At 51.1% G+C, this 20,051-nt stretch overlaps 1 protein-coding gene across 1 annotated transcript; it reads right to left on the bottom strand.

Moving 5' to 3' along the window:
• Positions 1-501: 501 nt before the first annotated feature.
• On the bottom strand, positions 502-16,597 carry MCAT (malonyl-CoA-acyl carrier protein transacylase). Its single transcript, XM_007976001.3, has 5 exons — positions 16,541-16,597; positions 11,271-11,875; positions 9,436-9,523; positions 5,049-5,266; positions 502-1,102 (listed from the first exon to the last, which is right to left on the bottom strand). The coding sequence occupies exons 2-5, from the start codon at positions 11,691-11,693 to the stop codon at positions 659-661; spliced, it is 1,173 nt and encodes a 390-aa protein (XP_007974192.1). The 5' UTR covers positions 11,694-11,875; positions 16,541-16,597; the 3' UTR covers positions 502-658.
• Between the last annotated feature and the right edge of the window lie 3,454 nt (positions 16,598-20,051).

Genomic DNA, 20,051 nt, shown 5'->3' with positions numbered 1-20,051 from the left:
TGCCTGTCTCTCCCTGCACAGACTTCCCGCCAGAAGGACGCAGCCGTGGCTGTTCTACCAGAACAAAGCCCCCTCACTCTCTGGCACACAGTAGGCACTCAATACATATGTCTTGGGTATGTCAACAAATGTGGGACTCTGTTTCCCAGCTGTCAAGTGAGGGGGTGAACAAAACTGCCAAGGCCAATTGGGTTCTACAACCTTTCAGATTTGTGACCAAGGAGCCCTGGGGGGCAGGCTGGGGATAGAGGAGGGGCTCCCCTGGCACTGGCCCAACTTGAGGCCACACCAGCATGTCCCCAGCATCCACAGAGCAGTGCAGCCTGCAGCAGCCAGTACGCCCCTTCCCACGGAGATGGCACACCCGCCCATGGTGCAGGGCTGGCAGAGGCGGGGCCAGGCTTCCAGCTTCCCCCCCCACCAGCCCCGTGGCATCATCCTTCCCAACATCCAAACGTTTTTCCAAGGGGGAGAAATGGACTGGGTCATGTAAAGAAATACTCATTTTTAGGGCTTTTTATGTGGCCTTCAAAGCACGTTGCAAATAAATCCCTTTCACTCCTCAGAGGAGCCATTAGGAAGGGAGGGTGTGGCAGGCGCAGCCTACAGCCTCTCCTCAGAAGGGCAAAGGGCGTTATCCCATTTGAGCCCCCTGCAGTCATCTCGGGGGCTCCTCAGGGTCCAGGTCCACAGGTTCGAGGGTCTGCAGCACATTCACGGCGCTGTAGGACTTCCAGGCCTGCATGTTACAGCTCTTCAGGATGGCTCCCAGCTGCCTGCCGGGGCCTACTTCAAAAGTTTGGGGGAACTCTCTGCCCTTTTTCCTTTCATATATGGCATGCATCGTCTGCTCCCACTTCACCGGGGAGACCACCTGCTGAGCCAGCAGCTTCTGGATGTGGCTGGGATGCATGTATCTATGCCCGTGGACATTGGAGTAGACAGAAACCAGAGGCTTCTTAATGTCAATTGCCTTTAAAACTTGCGTCAGGGGCTCCACAGCTGGCTCCATGAGGCGGGTGTGGAATGCACCACTAACCGGTAACATCCTGGTGCGTCTGAAATGAAACTTAGAGGAATTCTTCTGGAGAAACCGTAGAGCCTGGGGAAGGAAGGAAGTTTCAGCCGGGCAATGTCCCAGAAATCCGCCTTTAGGGATCTGACCATTCACACGGCCAAACTGGGAGGGTGACCACAAAGAGACCCACAGCTGTTAGATGTGGACATGTGACCTGTCTGTCCCAGCACCATCCCCAGGCAATTCACTTAACATCCTGGAATCTCTTCTGTCTCATCCCTCAAATAAGCGCAATCCATCTACTTCACAACGCTGCCAGGAAGAGCAGACCCTACAAGGCACGCGACAGTGTCTGGTAAAGGAAAAAGCACTATCTAAGAAGTGTTAGTTCTCAGAATTCTATCACTCCTTTCATAATTTTTGACCAGTCTGTTTGCTTTTTATTCCATCATCTTCAAAATAAAAATTCAGAACTAAAATTCAAGCCCCATTTCACAAAGCAGGGTCTGGGATATTGTCACCTTCATCTGGGGTTTCTCTGGAGGAGAAAAGAACTCTCCTCTTGATGTCAAAAACCTCCCCTGGAGGCATCTGAGCTTAGAAGGGGACTCGGGCGAGCCAATAGCTCCAAACCCTTGCAACAGTTAGCAAGCAACAGAACTTGCAAAGGTCTTTAAAATAGCAGATACTCTTTTAATTTTTATTTTTTATTTTTTTTGAGACAGTCTCGCTCTGTCGCCTAGGCTGGAGTGCAGTGGCCGGATCTCAGCTCACTGCAAGCTCCGCCTCCCGGGTTTGTGCCATTCTCCTGCCTCAGCTTCCCGAGTAGCTGGGACTACAGGCGCCCGCCACCTCGCCCGGCTAGTTTTTTGTATTTTTTAGTAGAGACGGGGTTTCACTGTGTTAGCCAGGATGGTCTCGATCTCCTGACCTCGTGATCCACCCGTCTCGGCCTCCCAAAGTGCTGGGATTACAGGCTTGAGCCACCGGGCTCGGCCTAATTTTTATTTTTTTAATTATTATTTTTTGAGATGGAGTCTTGTTCTGTCACCCAGGCTGGAGTGCAAAGGTGTGATCTTGGCTCACTGCAACCTGAACCTGCTTAACTCACAGGTTCAAGCAATGCTCCTGCCTCAGCCTCCCGAGTAGCTGGGACTCTTAAGCGTGCACCACCAAGCCTGCTAATTTTAGTAGAGATGGAGTTTCACCATGTTGGCCAGGCTGGTCTTGAACTCCTGGCCTCAAGTCATCCACCCAATTTAGTCTGTCAATGTTGCCTAGAGACTGCTCCCATGGCCTGAGTCCTGGGCTGAAGACACCCAGCAGAACCCAGCCTGGTAAGCACAGACCAGGAGTGGGACCTGTGCTTGTGTGCTGTGACCACTGAAATGTGGGCTACTTGTCACTGCAGCAAAACCTGGCTTGTACTGACTCACCCATGCTTCCCCTCCACTATCACCCTCCATCCGGCTTCATCCCACTGAGGGCTGGATTGCAGGAACCAGGAGCCTCTTTGGTCTGGGCTTTCTGGACTCTGTAGCCCAAGCCCCTCCCTCCACACCTAGATTGTCTGAGTGACTGGCAGGTACGGGGATGGCTACTCAGTAGCACTTCCCGGAGCATCTGTGGTCTCAAAGTGCTTTCCGTGTAAGGTCTCTGGACTCTGGCTCAACAGTTGAACCCTCTCAAGTCCCAGGCTAGGGCCACAGGGGTCAAGGTCACCATCACAGGGGCCAGCAGGCTCCTCTGCAATGGCCAGTCCTTGGCCCAGGCATTGGGCAAGCAGGGCCCAGGAGCCTTTTCACATCAGTTGTTGGAAAGGGGCTTCCCCACTGAGCAGTTACCCCTGCCCTCACCTGAGCTCTTTGCTGTGGCACTACCAAGAATACCAAAGGACAGCTGGGCACAGTGGCTCACGCCTATAATCCCAGCACTTTGGAAGGCTGAGGTGGGCAGATCACCTGAGGTCAGGAGTTCAAGACCAGCCTGGCCAACATGGTGAAATCGTCTCTACTAAAAGTACAAAAATTAGCTGGGCATGGTGGCGTGCGCCTGTAGTCCCAGCTACAGGAGAATCACTTGAACCTGGGAGGTGGAGGTTGCAGTGAGCCAAGATCGTGCCACTGTACTGTAGCCTGGATGACAGAGTAAGACATTGTCTCAAAAAAAAAAAAAAAAAAAAAAAGTACCAAAAGGACAAACCTAGGAGTTGTCACCTAGACTGGGTGCACCTGTCTGGGAGCCTGCTGGGGAGACTCCTGCCCTGACTGGGAGGTCCTTCCTGAGTCACTTCTGGGCTTCCTTCCACGGCTGCTACAGGGAATGCATAACGAGCTCCATGACTGACCTGGGGCCACCGTACCTGACTTGCCTACCATCTCAGAACAGTCACAGGAGGCTCCCGCCAACTTCCACTACTTCAGAGGAGGCAGTCGGGAACACCTGGCATACAGTGAGCCCTCGAAGGGGAAGGGGAGTCAAGCACAGTCAAGTGGAGGAAACAGACTCCAGAGTGAGACGGGCTCAGGCTACCATCCCCAAGCACTCGCCTCTCTCTGCCTCAGCATTCTTGTGTGGAAAATGTGATTAAGAATCCCTTTCTTTAGCTGGGTGTGGTGGCCTGTGTCTGTAGTCCCAGCTACTTGGGAGGCTGAGGTGGGGGGATCACTTGAGCCTAGTAGTTCAAGACTAGCTTAGGCAACATGGTGAAACCCTGTCTCTACAAAAAATACAAAAGTTAGCCAGGTGTGGTGGCTCATGTCTGTACTCCAAGCCACTCAGGAGGCTGAGGTGGGAGGATCACTTGAGCCCAGGAGGTCCAGGCTGCAGTGAGCCATGATGGTGCCACTGTACTCCAGCCTAGGCAACAAAGTGAGACCCTGTCTCAAAAAAAAAAGAAGCGCTTCCTTCCATATTGCACAGGATGGGCTGTGAGGGACACGAAGTAAGACAGAAATGCCTGGTCCGGGCAGCAGCCCCTCACATGGGCTGCAATCTGCGCTCACTCCGCATTCCCCGAGCCGGGCACTCAGCACCCACTGCTCTTTCCGTAGGGGGCTCCTGCCGCTCTGCTCAGGATGCCCCACTGCTGGTGAATGCACGCCCATCCTCCAGCTGCTGCCTCCGGGGGTTGCTCTTAGGCCCATCAGTAGTCAGCCAGACCCTCACTGCGCCCCTCAGCCTGAAAGTCATCCATTCACGGGGGTTCTTCCTTTGACGCTAGGAACCCTGGCTAATCAGTCTGTGCGTCCCCAGCGCTTGATAAATGTTTGGGGAAGTAGCAAATGGAAGGAAAGACGGTGGAAAGGAAATGGACTCCAGTGCAAAAACAGACACCTAAAAAAAGCAGGGCAGGCAGAGCGATCTAGCAGAAAACAGATCTCTTGGTCGGGCGCGGTGGCTCACGCCTGTAATCCCAGCACTTTGGGAGGCTGAGACGGGCGGATCACGAGGACAGGAGATCGAGACCATCCTGGCTAACGTGGTGAAACCCCGTCTCTACTACAAATACAAAAATTAGCCGGGCGCGGTGGCAGGCGCCTGTAGTCCCAGCTACACTGGAGGCTGAGGCAGGAGATTGGCGTGAACCCGGAAAGTGGAGCTTGTAGTGAGTGGAGATCGCGCCACTGCACTCCAGCCTGGGCGACAGAGAGACTCCGTCTCAAAAAAAAAAAAAAAAAAAAGAAAAGAAAACAGATCTCTTTTCTCTAAGGAAGCAACCAGATCAGAGGCTCCTCAAAAGCCCAGAATATACTACGGGAAGGCCCTGGAGATCACCTGGCCCTGCCCCTTTACATGGGCTGGCTGGTTGGTTCCAGACCCCATTCTACACATGGTGGAGCAGGGCAGCATTCTTGCTCCTGCCCGCTTTGCAGCACTCAGTCCACCTCACTGCCCTGGCACCAAAATACTTCCTAAAGAGCAGGCTGGACAGAGCACCCGCCACACTGCTGGGCCTCATGGGTGTGGAGCAGTTCCAACCCTGTGTACTCGACTGGGGTTTATGAAGGCGGCTCCCATCAACACCCACCTCTCGGTGTCCTGAAATCACCCTGCAATCTGGAAAGAGGTAGTTGGACACTTCACATACAGGGTTCTCCATGCCTAGAGACTTGCAGTGTTCCCGGGCTTCCAAACAGGCAGAGTTGAACTTGGACTGACGCTGGCCGAGGACAGACAGCATCCCACTGGGGACAGCTTCTGAAGCTTCCTGCATGGCCTCAGCTCGGATTTTCACCGCATACAAACCTGTCCAGAGAGAAGTGCATTTGGAAAAATGAGGGCACAGAATGAAGGAGAAAAGGCCAGGCCTGAAAAACAAAGGTCAAGCTCCACTCTGCACTAGAGACAGTGACACTGGTGTCTGCCGCTGGCCCACAGGGCCACAGTTCTATATATCTCCATCGACTACACAAGTGCTCACCACCAAAAGTACACTGCTGTGCTTGGCACTATGCAAACTAACCCAAGGAGCTTCCTCCATAAAGCTGGTTTGGAGTAGGACAGTGGTGCTCAACAGGCTGGGGGCAGTGTCCAGAGACATTTTCTGGTTGTTTCGACTAGGGGAGTGCGCCACTGACATCTAGTGGGTAGAGGCCAGGGATGCTGTTCAACGTGCTGCACTGCACAGGACAGCTCCCCTTACCCTCCACAAAACAAATGACCTGGCCCAACAGCACCACTTAAAAAAAAAAAAATAGTGCCACTATTGAGAAACCCCGGTGAAAGGTAAAGAGGAACCGGGTGGAAGCAGCCACATTGCCTTAGCCAAGTCACAACCTCCTTGAGGTTCAAATTTTTAGTTAGTAAAATGAGGATAATAGTATCTAATCTGCCTGGGCTGTTGTGAAAGCCGGGAATGATTATTAGTTAGTTTATCAAGAGAGATCAAGCCGGGCGTGGTGGTTCACGCCTGTAATCCCAGCATTTTGGAAGGCTGAGGCAGGAGGATTGCTTGAGCCCAAGGAGTTCGAGACCAGCCTTGGCAACACAGGGAGACCCTGTCCCTACAAAAAAATAATAAAAATTAGCCAGGCATAGTGGTGCGTGCCTGTAGTCCCAGATGCTTGGGAGGCTGAGACGGGAGGATCACTTGTGCCTGGCAGGTTGGGGCTGCAGCTGTAGTAAGCTATGATTGCTCCACTGCACACCAGCCTGGGTGACAGAGCAAGACCCTGTCTCAAAACAAGAACAACAAAAAAGAACCATCAGAGACATGGGCCACTGTACTACATGAATTTCAGTAATATAATTGTCCTAAGTCAAGTGTCACTGTCCCTGCTTAGAGCTGGAGAACCTGACACAGCCAAGGCAGATGAACAAAAACCTACAACTCCTGATTCAGTGTGGCTCAAGAGCGTGGAGAGAGGGCAGGCTGTGCCCAGGCAGGCAGTGCCAATGATAGTAACAGTGGCCTGAGGGCTGGTCGCTGTGGCTCGCACCTGTAGTTTCAGCACTTTGGGAGGCCAAGGCAGGCAGATCACTTGAACTCAGGAGTTCGAGACCAGACTGGACAACTTGGTAAAACCCTGTCACTACCAAAAATACAAAAATGAGCCGGGCGTGGTGGTGTGTGCCTGTGGTCCCAGCTACTTGGGAGGCTGAGGTGGGAGGATTGCTGGGGCCCAGGAAGTCGAGGCTACAGTGAGCTGTGTTCATCCCACTGTATTCCAGCCTGGGTGACGGAGTGAGACCCTGTATCAAAAAACTCTACAAAGCCACACATAAGAATGGCCTGAAACTACCAGACCCTCAACACCCTGGTCCTGCTTCCTGGGCAGACAGAAGAGATGAGCAGACCAAGAAGAGATTAAGGGACCTGCACAGCATTTCAGAGGCCAACAGAGAGGCCTAAGGAGCAAATCCTGACAGATCTTCATTCACTTAGCACTTCTATGTACTGGACTTTTAGCTCCCTTACACAAGAACTGTAGGACAAATATATAAAGAGCCTGTGACATCAGGTACTTGGAGGCTAAGGCTTGAGACCAGGAGTTAGAGGCTGCAGTGAGCTATGACTGCATCATTGCACTCAAGCTGGCAGACAGAGCAAAACCCTGTCTCTTAAAAAAACAAATGAACAAGAGCCTGTGACAAGAAGTAGAAGAAAACGGGGGACAGCACGTAGAAGTCCTCCCACAGAGACATTCAATAACTAAGTAAAATGTCAAGGGAAAAAATTAGGCCAGGCACAGTGGCTCACACCTGTAAGTAATCCCAGCACTGCAGGAGGCTGAAGCTGGAGGAGCACTTGAGTCAGGAGTTCCAGACCAGCCCTGGCAACACAGCGAGACCCCATTTCTACAAAAAATTTTAAAATTAGCTGGGCATGATGGTGTGAGCCTGTAGTCCCCAGTTAGTCTGGAGACTGAGGCGGGAGGATCACCTGAGGCCAAGAGGCTGAGGCTGCAGTGAACTATGACTGCACCACTGCACTGTAGCTGGGGTGACAGAGCAAGATGCGGTCTCAAAAAAAAAAAAAGAAAAGAAAAGAAAAGGAAAACACAAAATTGTAAATATGCTATAATTCCACACTTTTTTTTTTTTTTGACACAGAGTCTCATTCTGTCACCCAAGCTGGAGGGCAGTGACACAATCTCGGCTCACTGCCACCTCTGCCTTCTGGGTTCAAGTGATTCTGGTGCCTCAGCCTCCCAAGTAGCTAAGGTTACAGGTGCCCGACACCACCACACCCAAATGATTTTTGAATTTTTAGTAGAGATGGGGTTTCACCATGTTGGTCAGGCTGGTCTCAAACTCCTGCCTTAGGTGATCCGCCCGCCTTGGCCTCCCAAAGTGCTGGGCTGGGATGATAGGAGTGAGCCACCACACCAGGCCTAATTCTGCACATTATGTACACATAAAATGATACATGTAATAAAATTATTTCATAAAATGTGAAATTATGAAACTTTCCTTCATAATGCTATAATGCTTTGGAAAAAAAAAAAGCACTACAGTGAAATTCACAGAAAATATAATTAACCACTTTAATTTGGATAATTCAGTGGTATTTGGGGTATTCATAATGTTGTGTAACCACCAACTGTCTCTAGTTTCAAACACTCCATGTCCACTATGTAGGCACTCTCCATTTCTCCCTCTCCAGTCCCAGTAACCTCTCGTGTTCCTACACTAGATTCTTGTTTGTTTGTTTACAGGGTCTTGCTCTGCCACCCATGCTGCAGTGCAGTGACACAATCACAGCTCACTGTAGCCTCAGACTCAGGGGCTCAAGTGATCTTCTTACCTCAACCTCCTGAGTAGCTGGAATTACAGGTGCATGCCACCAAGCCCAGCTAACTTTTTTTTTTTTTTTTGACAGGGTGTCACTCTGCCACCCAGGCTGGAGTGCAGTGGCACGATCATAGCTCACTGCAGCTTTGACCTCCTGGGTTCAGGTGATCCTCCCAAGTACTCGAGCTGGGACGACAGGTGCACACCACCATGCCTGGCTAATTTTTGTATTTTCTTTTCTTTCTTTTTTTTTTTTTTTTTTTGAGACAGTCTTGCTCTGTCACCCAGGCTGCACTGCAATGGTGCAATCTCGGCTCACTGCAAGCTCCGCCTCCCGGGTTCATGCCATTCTCCTGCCTCAGCCTCCTGAGTAGCAGGGACTACAGGCATCCACCACCACGCCCGGCTAATTTTTTGTGTTTTCAGTAGAGACGGGGTTTCACCATGTTAGCCAGGATGGTCTCGATCTCCTAACCTCGTGATTCACCCGCCTTGGCCTCCCAAAGTGCTGGGATTACAGGCGTGAGCCACCACACCCAGCCAATTTTTGTATTTTCAGTAGAGATGAGGTTTTCACCATGTTGCCCACACTGGTCTAAAACTCCTAGGCTCAAACATCTATCTGCCTCTGCCTCCCAAAGTGCTGGCATTACAGGTGTGAACCACCGCACCCAACGTCATTTTTGTTTTTTGTTGGGGGCAGAGATGAGGGTCTCACTATGTGGCCCAAGATGGTCTGGAACACCTCAATCGATCCTCCTGCCTTGGCCTCCCAAAGCACTGGGATTACAGACATGAGCCATGGTTCCTGGTCAGCAAAAATCTTAAGAAGTAAAACGGATATGGCTCCAGATCCAGTATTTATTTACTGTTTAATTCAATGAACATCTACTGAGCACGCACTATCCGTGGCAGGTGCTGCGGGTACAAGTGCGCAGGGTAGTGGCTGAGACAGTTCAGCAAGCAGATTTTGTGAGATTATAAAAATAAGGGAAATCCCTAATGAATCCTTCAGGCTTGAAAAGGAATCACAGCAAAGTCCTGTCCTCATGCGCCAATGTCACCCGTCCATGTGCTCCCTTCCCATCACCTGAGTGGGTCCAGTATCATTTTTGGCAGTGTCCCTTATCCCTAATGAGCCCAAGACCACAGCTGGCATAAAACCAAACTCCTTCCTGCACCTTCAGCAAATTCCATGGCTCCGGCAAACACTAGGGCTGCAAATTCTCCCACGCTGAATCCAGCAGCAGCAACACAGTTCTCAATCACCTGTGGGAACAGACGCAGAACGTGAGGCCTCATTCTCCCGGGGAGTCCAGTTCCAGGACTCTGCACCTGAGAGATGGCAGGGTGTTCAGCATCTCAGTAAGCCAGGTTCTACGAACTTGGTGCACCAGCTGGAAGAGGACACACAGAAGTGACCTTGACAACCATTGAGTCCTGCCCCTTTATTTAGGAGGAGCTTTCCTGGTTAGTTATAGTCCAGTCGACTCCATCCATGCATCCATGGTCACACTGACACCAACCCAGGGCTCTGGATTCCCTTGCCGTGGCCCTGCAGCAGGCTCTCAGCCCATATCATTGTGTACAAGTTAAGTGCATGACTTTTTTTTTCTTTTTTTGAGGCGGAGTTTCGCTCTTGTTGCCCAGGCTGGAGTCCGATGGTGCAATCTCGGCTCACTGCAACCTTCACCTCCCAGGTTCAAGGAATTCTCCTGCCTTAGCCTCATGAGTAGCTGGGATTACAGGCACCTGCCACCACGCCCGGCTAATTTTTGTATTTTTAGTAGAGACAGGGTTTCACCATATTGGCCAGGCTGGTCTGGAACTCCTGACCTCGTGATCCACCCGCCTCAGCTTCCTGAAGTGCTGGATTATAGGCGTGAACCACCTCACCCGGCCAAGAGCATGACTTTGAGTCAGAGACTAGGTTTCTTAGCTCGGGAGAGTTCCTAATCCCTCTGAGCTTTTTATCTCATCTGTGAAATGAGGAAAGAACAGGACCTACCCCAAAGGGCTGCTGAGAGAATTATGTGAATATAATGTTTATACAGTGCTTAGCACAGACCCAGCCTAGGGTAAGCAGTGAATGAGTATTATGATGATGATTCAACAGGAACACGTAACTAATTCTTCTAATATTCCTGAGTCTGCATTCCTCAACCATCAAATAACAGTATTAACCTCACAAGGTGGTTGTGAAGGTGAAATAGGGTAAAGGATCTCAAGTGCTAGCTTAACATTTACCGTCTTATTAAATATTAATAGCAATCAATCCACCACCTTCAAATGAAGTGACATTCTCAACCAATCTCAGTGTTCCTTCATTTAGGCCAGTGCAGTGGCTCATGCTTGTAATCCTAGCACTTTGGGAGGCCAAGGTGAGTGAACCTTTCCCCATGTTGGTCAGGCTGGTCTCGAACTGAGCCACCGGGCCTCTCCTCATGTACTGTTTACTATCTGTCTCCACTAAGATGTAAGGTCCCCAAGGGCAGGGATCGTTGTTTTGTTCAGGGCGCCTAAAACATTGCTTGGCATACATGGGAACTCTATAAAACTAGATCGAGGCCGGGCGCAGTGGCTCATGCCTGTAATCCCAGCACTTTGAGAGGCCGAGGCGGGTAGATCAGGAGGTCAGGAGATCAGGAGATCGAGACCATCCTGGCTAACATAGTGAAACCCCGTCTCTACTAAAAATACAAAAAATTAGCCGGGCGTGGTGGTGGGCGCCTGTAGTCCCAGTTACTCAGAAGGCTGAGACAGGAGAATGGCTTGAACCCGGGAGGCGGAGCTTGCAGTGAGCCGAGATCGCGCCACTGCACTCCAGCCTGGGCGACAGAGTGAGACTCCGTCTCAAAAAACAAACAAACAAACAAACAAAAACACCTCGATAGAATGAGTGAGACGTGGGAGCCCCCCGGAATGGCAGGCGGAAGCCCCTGGGAGGACCAGCCTGGTGATGAGAGCTCAGGCAGAGCTCACCTTCCCCCTCCTGCCACGGGGCCTCGGGCCTCACCGAGGGCTGCAGTTGATGTAGTTTTTCGACAGCGGCCAGCGATGCCACGAAGATCGCGGGCTGGCTGTGCACGGTGCGGTCCAGGGTCTCCTGCGGCCCGTGCAGGCTCAGCTCCAGCAGGTCGTAGCCCAGCACGCGGCTGGCGGCGGCGTAGAGTTCGCGGACGCGCGGGTAGCCGAGCAGACCGCGGCCCATGCCCACCACCTGGCTGCCCTGGCCGGGGAAGAGCAGCACGGAACACTGGCCCGGCATTCGCCGCTCCGTCGCCGCCGAGGGCGCCTCCTCCTCCGCCCCGGTCGCATCTCGCAGCAGCTCCGCTACACCCTGGGCGCCCGGCGGAGGCACCAGGAAGCTCGAGACGCCGCGGCGGCAGCTGGCGCCCAAGCCCCGGGCCCACGAGGTCCGCGCGACCCGGACGCTCATGGTCAGACACCTACCCGCGCGCGTAACTGTGGCGACCGAGGCCCAACTGCGGCGGCGCGGGGCAGCGTGGTCCCTGACGCATCTCCTGCCGGGGCTCCCGGGGCACCGGGAGCGGGAAGAAAGGTTCCGCAGGGGTTGGTTCCGCCGCGGCTCCGAGGCCCTTCAGGCTGCGCTCTGGGGACCTGGAGGGACCCATGCGTTTACTTAAACATCCACAGCCAAGAACGGAACATGATGCCACACCACAATGGGTCCTCAACAGATATTTATGGAATAAATAACGCAACGCAATGTAATATTTACGCTTTCTACCTGGCACATGAAGAGCACTTGAAACTCTTCCACATTGGTGGTTTTTTTGTTGTTGTGTTTTTTTGAGACGGAGTCTCGCTCTGTCACTCAGACTGGAGTGCAGTGGCACGTTCTTTGCTCACTGCAACCGCCGCCTCCCAGGTTCAAGCGATTCTCCTGCTTCAGCCTCCCCAGTAGCTGGGATTACAGGCGCTCGCCACCACGCACGGCTAATTTTTGTATTTTTAGTAGGGACAGGGTTTCACCATGTTGACCAGGCTGGTCTCGAACTCCTGACCTCAGGTGATCCACCCGCCTCAGCCTCCCAAAGTGCTGGGATTACAGGCGTGAGCCACCGCGCCCGGCTAGCAACCACATTTCTTGCATATGATTCTGCCAACCACAGGAGTTGGCATGGCCGACCATCCGTTGTCAGCTCCCAACTATGCAAGATAACAGCTCTCTTTTATGTTTTCTTACAAACCACAGAGTGCCTGGCACATAATAAGCATCCAATAGATCTTTATGCTATGGAACAAAGCCCTGAGTGTGTTTCAGATATTAGCTTATTTAATTCCTCACAGCAATGCTGTGATGGATAGTTGCTCAGAGATTGAGTGACAGGTGGTTAGTGACAGAATAGGGGTTGGCAACTGGGGTTATCTAATGCTAACCTAAAAGCAACTCAAGAGACATAGGCTCGGCCAGGTGCAGTGGCTCACGCCTGTAATCCCAGCACTTTGGGAGGCCGAGGCAGATGGATCACTTGAGGTCAGGAGTTCAAGACCAGCCTGGCCAACATGGAGAAACCCGTCTCTACTAAAAATACAAAAATTAGCTGGGCGTGGTGGCAGGCACTTATAGTCCCAGCTACTCAGGAGGCTGAGGCAGGAGAATCGCCTAAACCTGGGCGGCAGAGGTTGCAGTGAGCCAAGACTGTGCTGCGCCATTGTACTCCAGCCTGGGCAACAAAAAAGAAACTCCATCTCAAGAAAAAAAAAAAAAAAAAAAAAATATATATATATATATATAGAGAGAGAGAGAGAGAGAGAGAGGAGACTTTCAGGTTAAGACGCAGAGAGCACTGCCTCTGGAAGCCCATAAATCCACAACAAAGAGATATTTAAAGATATAAATGTACAAGGACAGGAAGAACAGGAAAGGGGACCCCCAGCAGTAGAATCTCTGGAAGCTGGAAAGCAGATCGGCTGGTATTACCTGACTGGGCTGATCTCAGACAGCTAAATCCCTGCCAGGAGTGGGGAAGGCTGCGAGCCAGTCCTTATGCATACAACAGAATCCTCAAAAACTTAAGAATGGGCAGCAGCTGCTGCTGCTGCTAGAGCTAAGGGTGAAAGAAGGCTAAAACAAAGAGGATTATTTGGAGGTGCCTTTGAGAAACAGATCTTTAGGTCCCCTCCAGCTCCCTAGCCACTGGGTGATGTCCCTCCCCTACTTTGGGACCCATCTGGGGTTTCACGGGAGAGGGACAAACAAAAGGTCTCTGGGCCAGGTGCAGTGGCTCATGCCTATAATCCCAGCTACTCAGGAGGCTGAGGCAGGAGAATCGCTTGAACCTGGGAGGCGGAGGTTGCAGTGAGTCGAGATCGCACCATTGCACTCCAGCCTGGGCAACAAGTGCGAAACTCTGTCTCAAAAAAAAAAAAAAAAAAAAAAAAAAAAAAAAAAAAAGAAAGAAAGAAAGAAAGAAAGAAAGAAAGAAAAGAAAGAAAGAAAGAAAGAAAGAAAGAAAGAAAGAAAGAAAGAAAGAAAGAAAGAAAGAAAGAAAGAAAGAAAGAAAGAAAGAAAGAAAAAAAAGAAAATTATTGGCCAGACACAGTGGCTCAGGCCTGTAATCCCAGTGATTTGGAAGGCCGAGGCAGGAGGATCACTTGAGGCCAGGAGTTCAAGAGCAGCCTGGGCAAAATAGACTGTTTCCTTTTTTCTTCACCAAAAGCAGATACTTGAAAGACCCTGTTTCTACAAAAGGAAAAAAAAAAAAATAGCTGGGTACTGTGGCTCATGCTTGTAGTTCCAGCTACATAGGAGGCTGAGTCGGGAGAACTGCTTGAGCCTAGGCGTATGAGGCTGCAGTGAGCCATGACTGAACTACTGCACTCCAGCCTGGGTGACAGAGGGAGACCCTGTCTGAAACAAAACAAAAACAAAGAAGCCAGGTGCAGTGCCTCACACCTGTAATCCAAGCACTTTGGGAGGCCAAGGTGGACAAATCACCTGAGTTCAAGAGTTCAAGACCAGCGTGGCCAAACATGGCAAAACCCCATCTGTACTAAAAATACAAAAATTAGCCAAACGTGGTGGCACATACCTGTAATCCCAGCTACCTGGGAGGATGAAGCATGAGAACTGCTTGAACCTGTGAGGTGGGGGTTGCAGTGAGCTGAGATCACACCACTGCACTTCAGCCTGGGTGACTGAGTGAGAGTCTGTTTAAAAAAAAAAAAAAGAGAGGCCGGGCGCGGTGGCTCAAGCCTGTAATCCCAGCACTTTGGGAGGCCGAGACGGGTGGATCACGAGGTCAGGAGATCGAGACCATCCTGGCTAACACAGTGAAACCCCGTCTCTACTAAAAAATACAAAAAAAAATAGCCGGGCGAGGTGGCGGGCGCCTATAGTCCCAGCTACTCGGGAGGCTGAGGCAGGAGAATGGCGAAAACCCGGGAGGCGGAGCTTGCAGTGAGCTGAGATCCGGCCACTGCACTCCAGCCTGGGTGACAGAGCGAGACTCCGTCTCCAAAAAAAAAAAAAAAAAAAAAAAAAAGAGGAAGAAGAAAAGGCTGGGCATGATGGATCACACCTGTAATCTCAGCAGTTTGGGAGGCCAAGGTGGGCAGATTGCCTGAGCTCAGGAGTTCAAGACCAACCTGCGCAACACGGTGAAACCCCCATCTCTACTAGCCAGGCGTGGTGGTGTGCGCCTGTAATTCTAGCTACTCAGGAGGCTGAGGCAGGAGAATTGCTTGAACCCAGGAAGTGGAGGCTGCAGTGAGCCAAGATTGCACCACTGCACTCCAGCCTGGGCGACAGAGCGAGATTCCATCTCAAAAAAAAAAAAAAAAAAAAAAAAAAAAAATGTCAGCAAGAAAAGGAGGTTACATGGATGCAACTAGAGGTCATTATCCTAAGCAAATTAATGCAGAAACAGAAAATCAAATACCGCATGTCCTCATTTATAAATGGGAGTGAAACATTGATACACCTGGACATAAAGATGAAAACAATGGACACTGGGAACTCCTAGAGGTGGGCAGGAGTGAAGCAAGGATTGAAAAACTGCCTACTACTGCCATGGTCACTATCTGGGTGACAGAATCAATTGTACCCCAAACCTCAGCATCACACAGTATGCCCATGTAACAAACCTGCATATGTACCCCTGAATGTAAAATAAAAGGTGATATTAAAAAAAAAAAAAAAAAAAAAGACGTCCGGGCACAGGGGCTCATGCCCGTAATCCCAGCACTTTGGGAGGCCGAGGCAGGTGGATCACCTGAGGTCAGGAGTTCAAGACCAGCCTGGCCAATGTGGCGAAACCCTGTCTCTACTAAAAATACGAAAATTAGCCAGGTGTCATGGCACATGCCTGTAATCCCAGCTGCTCGGGAGGCTGAGGCAGGAGAATCCCTTGAACTGGGGAGGCAGAGGCTGCAGTGAGCTGAGATTATGCCACTGCACTCCAGCCTAGGCAACAGAGTGAGACACTGTCTCAAACAAAAAAAAAAAAAAAAAAAAAAAGAGAGAGAAAAGGAAGTTAGAAAAACAACCCTAGAAAAACAGCCCTAGAGGTCCTACATTCTGAGTCATAGGAGTTCCAGAAAGAGAAGTGATTGCTACATAACACAAGTTTGAAAAGAAAGAGAAGTGAGAAAATAGAGGGAAGGAAATCAAAGAAATAATCCAACTTCTGAAAAGTAAAGAATGAGCTTCCGGCAGGAAAGTGCCTGTTGAGTGCGGGCACAGTGGAGGAAATGAGACCACATAATCATCTGGGTGTGTTGGAGCTCGCCTGTAATCCCAGCTACTCGGGAGGCTGAGGCAGAAGAATTGCTTCAGCCCAGGAGGCAGAGGTTGCAGTGAGCTGAAATCGTACTACTGCACTCCAGCTTGGATTACAGAGTGAGACTCTATCTCAAAAAAAAAAAAAAAAAAAAAAAAAAAAAGGTAGGCCCACATAGAGGAATATCAGTGTGAAATTGTAGAACTCTGGGGCCCAAAATCTTAAAAACTTTACAGGAAGAACAAAATTGGTTACATGTAAAGGATCCACAGCGTGGCCAGAGCAGGAGGTTTGCTTGAGCCCAGGAGTTGGAAACCTGTCTGAGCAACATAGCGTGACCCTGTGTCTACAAAAAAATAAAAAACAAAAAACAAAAAAGAACCAAAGGCTCCCGAAACAGAATGGCTTTAGCCTGCTCAACTGCAGCTGGCCAACAGCGTCTCTTCATTATTCTGAAGGACAACGAGCTCCAGTTCAGCCAGGCGTCAGCCATCTATGGGGATCTATGGGGTAGGAGGCAAGAATTCAGCAATGTTACCTTCCGGGCAGTCTTTCTCAGGAACTCCTGGAGGACAGGCTCAACACAAGCAAGGGGGGACCAAGAAAGAGGAAGATGTGAAATCCAGGAAGTAAAGACCCATGCAGGAGGGGGCGGGGGCATCCCCAGGGGGTGGTGAAGAAAGACCCGGGAATGGTGTGTGTACCCAGCCTGTGCAGCCTGTCCAGCGGGGAGCAGCATGACTCGAGACGTGTTGAGAGCTGGCATTACCAACATCCTTGCTGCCATGCTGCTCATTTAGGTACAGAATGCCCCATGAGCCTGGCCTAGATTCTTTGTTTGTTTGTTTGTTTGTTTGTTTGTTTGAGACAGAGTCTCACTCTGTCACCCAGGCTGGAGTGCAGCGGTATGATTTCGGCTCACTGCAACCTCCGCCTCCCGGGTTCGAGCGATTCTCCTGCCTCAGCCTCCCGAGTAGCTGGGACTACAGGTGCCCACCACCACGCCCTGCTATTTTTTTGTATTTTTAGTAGAGATGGGGTTTCACCGTGTTAGCCAGGATTGTGTCGATCTCCTGACCTCATGATCTGCCCACCTTAGCCTCCCAAAGTGCTGGGATTACAGGCGTGAGCCACTGTGCCTGGCCCTGGCCCAGACTCTTGCCTGCACCTGGCTGGTCCCAATCACAGGCTGAGGAAGCCCTGTTCTTTTTTTTTTTTTTTTTTTTGAGATGGAGTCTGGCTCTGTCACCCAGGCTGGAGTGCAGTGGCCGGATCTCTGCTCACCGCAAGCTCCTCCTCCCGGGTTTACGCCATTCTCCTGCCTCAGCCTCCGGAGTAGCTGGGACTACAGGCGCCCGCCACCTCGCCCGGCTAGTTTTTTTGTACTTTTTAGTAGAGACGGGGTTTCACCGTGTTAGCCAGGATGGTCTCGATCTCCTGACCTCGTGATCCGCCCGTCTCAGCCTCCCAAAGTGCTGGGATTACAGGCTTGAGCCACCGCGCCCGGCTGGAAGCCCTGTTCTTGCCCTGCTGCCTGGGTCTGCTGAGGACACATGCCCACCTGACAGGCCTCACCCTGCTTCTGAGGTCTGAGCACCCTACTCCTCAGGGCACTATGAGCTCAGAAGCAAGAGACAGAACAGCTCATGCCCCTGACCATTTCCTGCTGAATGTCCATGCCACAGCTCTGCTCAGCGTCCAAACAGGGGAGCCCCACCCCCAGCCATGCCCTCTGCCTGCCCCAGAGGGGGCTCTTGTCAGTGCCTACAGAGGCTGAGCCCAGCCTGTACCCCAGGCACTCAGCTGAGTTTATCTTTCCGGGAGTCTTCTGGCCTGGCCATGGTGCCTGTTCTGCCCCAGCCGGGGGTGTGCTGCCTCTCTGCACACATAGTACTCAGGGAAACACACCTGGGTGGGATTCATAAAACCCTAAAGGAAAGCACGGGCGTGTTCAACCCAAGTCAAAGTAAAGGTGACCTCTCGGGTGGGGAGGAATCACTGGGGAGGACCCAGGGCGCTCCTAGGACGCTGGTAACGTTCTGGTCATAACCTGGGGAATGGGCACACCTGGTATTATTATTGTAATGTATACGTGTGTGTGTGTGTGTGTGTGTTTTAATTGAGTTTTGCTTTATCACACAGGCTGGAGTGCAGAGGTGTGATCTCGACTCACTGCAACCTCCGCCTCCCGGGTTAAAGCAATCCTCCTGCCTCAGCCTCCTGAGTAGCTGGGATTACAGGTGCACACCACCACACCCAGCTAATTTTTCTATTTTTAGTAGAGATGGGGTTTCACCATGTTGGCCAGGTTGGTCTCCAACTCCTGACCTGACGTGATCTGCCTTGGCCTCCCAAAGTGCTGGGATTACAGGTGTGAGCCACTGCACCCAGCCACGTGTGTCTTATTTTTATTTTATTTTATTTTGTTTTTAGATAAAGAGTCTCACTGTGTTGCCCAAGCTGGAGAGCAAAGGCGTGATCTCGGCTCACTGCAACCTCCACCTCCCAGTTCAAGCGATTCTCCTGCCTCAGCCTCCTGAGTAGCCGGGATTACAGGCGCCTGCCACCACACCCAGCTAATTTTTGTATTTTTAGTAGAGACAGGGTTTCACCATGTTGGTCAGGCTGGTTGCGAACTCCTGACCCCAGGTGATCCACCCACCTTGGCCTCCCAAACTGCTGGGATTACAGGCGTAAGCCACCATACCCGGCTAAGAAGGAATTTTTTTTTTTTTTTTTGAGATGAAGTCTTGCCTGGCCAGAAGGAATTTTTAAAAAGTAAAAGTGGCCGGGAGCGGTGACTCACACCTGTAACCTGTAATCCCAGCACTTTAGGAGGCCGAGGCGGGCGGATCACCTCAGGTCAGGAGTTCAAGACCAGCCTGGCCAACATGGTGAAACCCCATCTCTACTAAAAATACAAAAATTAGTGGGGCATGGTGGCAGGCGCCTGTAATCCCAGCTACTGGGAGGCTGAGGGAGGAGAGAATCACTTGAACCCAGGAGGCAGAAGTTGCAGTGAGCCGGGATTGTGCCATTGCACTGTAGCCTGGGAGACAAGAGCGAAACTCCATCTGAAAGGAAAGAAAGAAAGAAAAGAAAGAAAGAAAGAAAGAAAGAAAGAAAGAAAGAAAGAAAGAAAGAAAGAAAGAAAGAAAGAAAGAAAGAAAGAGAGAGAAAGGAAAAGAAAGGAAAAGAAAGGAAAAGAAAGGAAAAGAAAGGAAAAGAAAGGAAAAGAAAGGAAAAGAAAGGAAAAGAAAGGAAAAGAAAAGAAAAGAAAAGAAAGAAACCCAGAAGAAAAAGATGAATGATGAATGGAACCAAGCCTGGGTTATCCTTGTCTTTAGGCCAACACAGTCAAAAATAGATTACATATGTTTGTCTTTTAATAGAGGAAGAGGCTCACAAAGGCAACAATGCCAGGTCCTAGGAAAGCCATACTACAGCCTGGCTGGAAGGAGGCTCCCAGCCTCTGTGTCTGGGTAGAAGTAGCCACTGTTCCCCTTGGCCCCTGCAGGATCAGTTTGGCCCAATGTGGCTGGTGCAGGCTGAGGGGTGTTGCCAGTCTGAGTTGGCCGGAGGGAGCTGGGACAGCCTTGGGCTGCAGCAAGACAGCCACAGTGCCAGGGGCCTGGGGCTGGACACGCCCTGCATGGGAGTGGACCTGGACAGCTGGAGGCCACCTCTGGACTGTGATGATGGCAGCCTCCCCTCACTGAGCGCTGAGCATCTGAGGGGTGTCCTGCCTGCATCACCGCCTTGTGGCTTCATCAGTCCCACGAGTTTGTGCCCATTTTACAGATGAGGAGATGGAGACCCAGAGAACCAGTCAGAAAGTGGTCGGGCCAAGACTAAGAGTGCAGCGCGCAGCCTCCGTTCACTGGATCAACAGCTCAAGGAACTGGGGTGCTCCGGAAATGGGGCCAAGGCTGCTGAGCAGGAGGACGCTCAGGGCCTTGCCCTCAGGAGAGGCAATCCCCCACTTGGAGATCGGTCTTGTTGCCGCATTTTATAGATGGGAAAATGAGACTAGAAGAAACCACAAGCGA

Source organism: Chlorocebus sabaeus, chromosome 19 (genome assembly GCF_047675955.1).
Source record: "Chlorocebus sabaeus isolate Y175 chromosome 19, mChlSab1.0.hap1, whole genome shotgun sequence".
Classification (NCBI taxonomy): Eukaryota; Metazoa; Chordata; class Mammalia; order Primates; family Cercopithecidae; genus Chlorocebus; species Chlorocebus sabaeus.
Note: the sequence above shows the minus strand (reverse complement) of the source record. Positions and strands in the feature narration are given on the sequence as shown.

What these genes read in the sequence shown, in the direction of transcription:
- MCAT (XM_007976001.3), bottom strand. Translation starts at nt 11,693, where the DNA reads ATGAGCGTCCGGGTCGCGCGGACCTCGTGGGCCCGGGGCTTGGGCGCC. An exon ending in TACATCAACTGCAGCCCTCG is followed by an intron (nt 9,524 to 11,270) that starts GTGAGGCCCGAG and finishes CTGTTCCCACAG; the next exon opens with GTGATTGAGAACTGTGTTGC. An exon ending in AGCCATGGAATTTGCTGAAG is followed by an intron (nt 5,267 to 9,435) that starts GTGCAGGAAGGA and finishes CTCTCTGGACAG; the next exon opens with GTTTGTATGCGGTGAAAATC.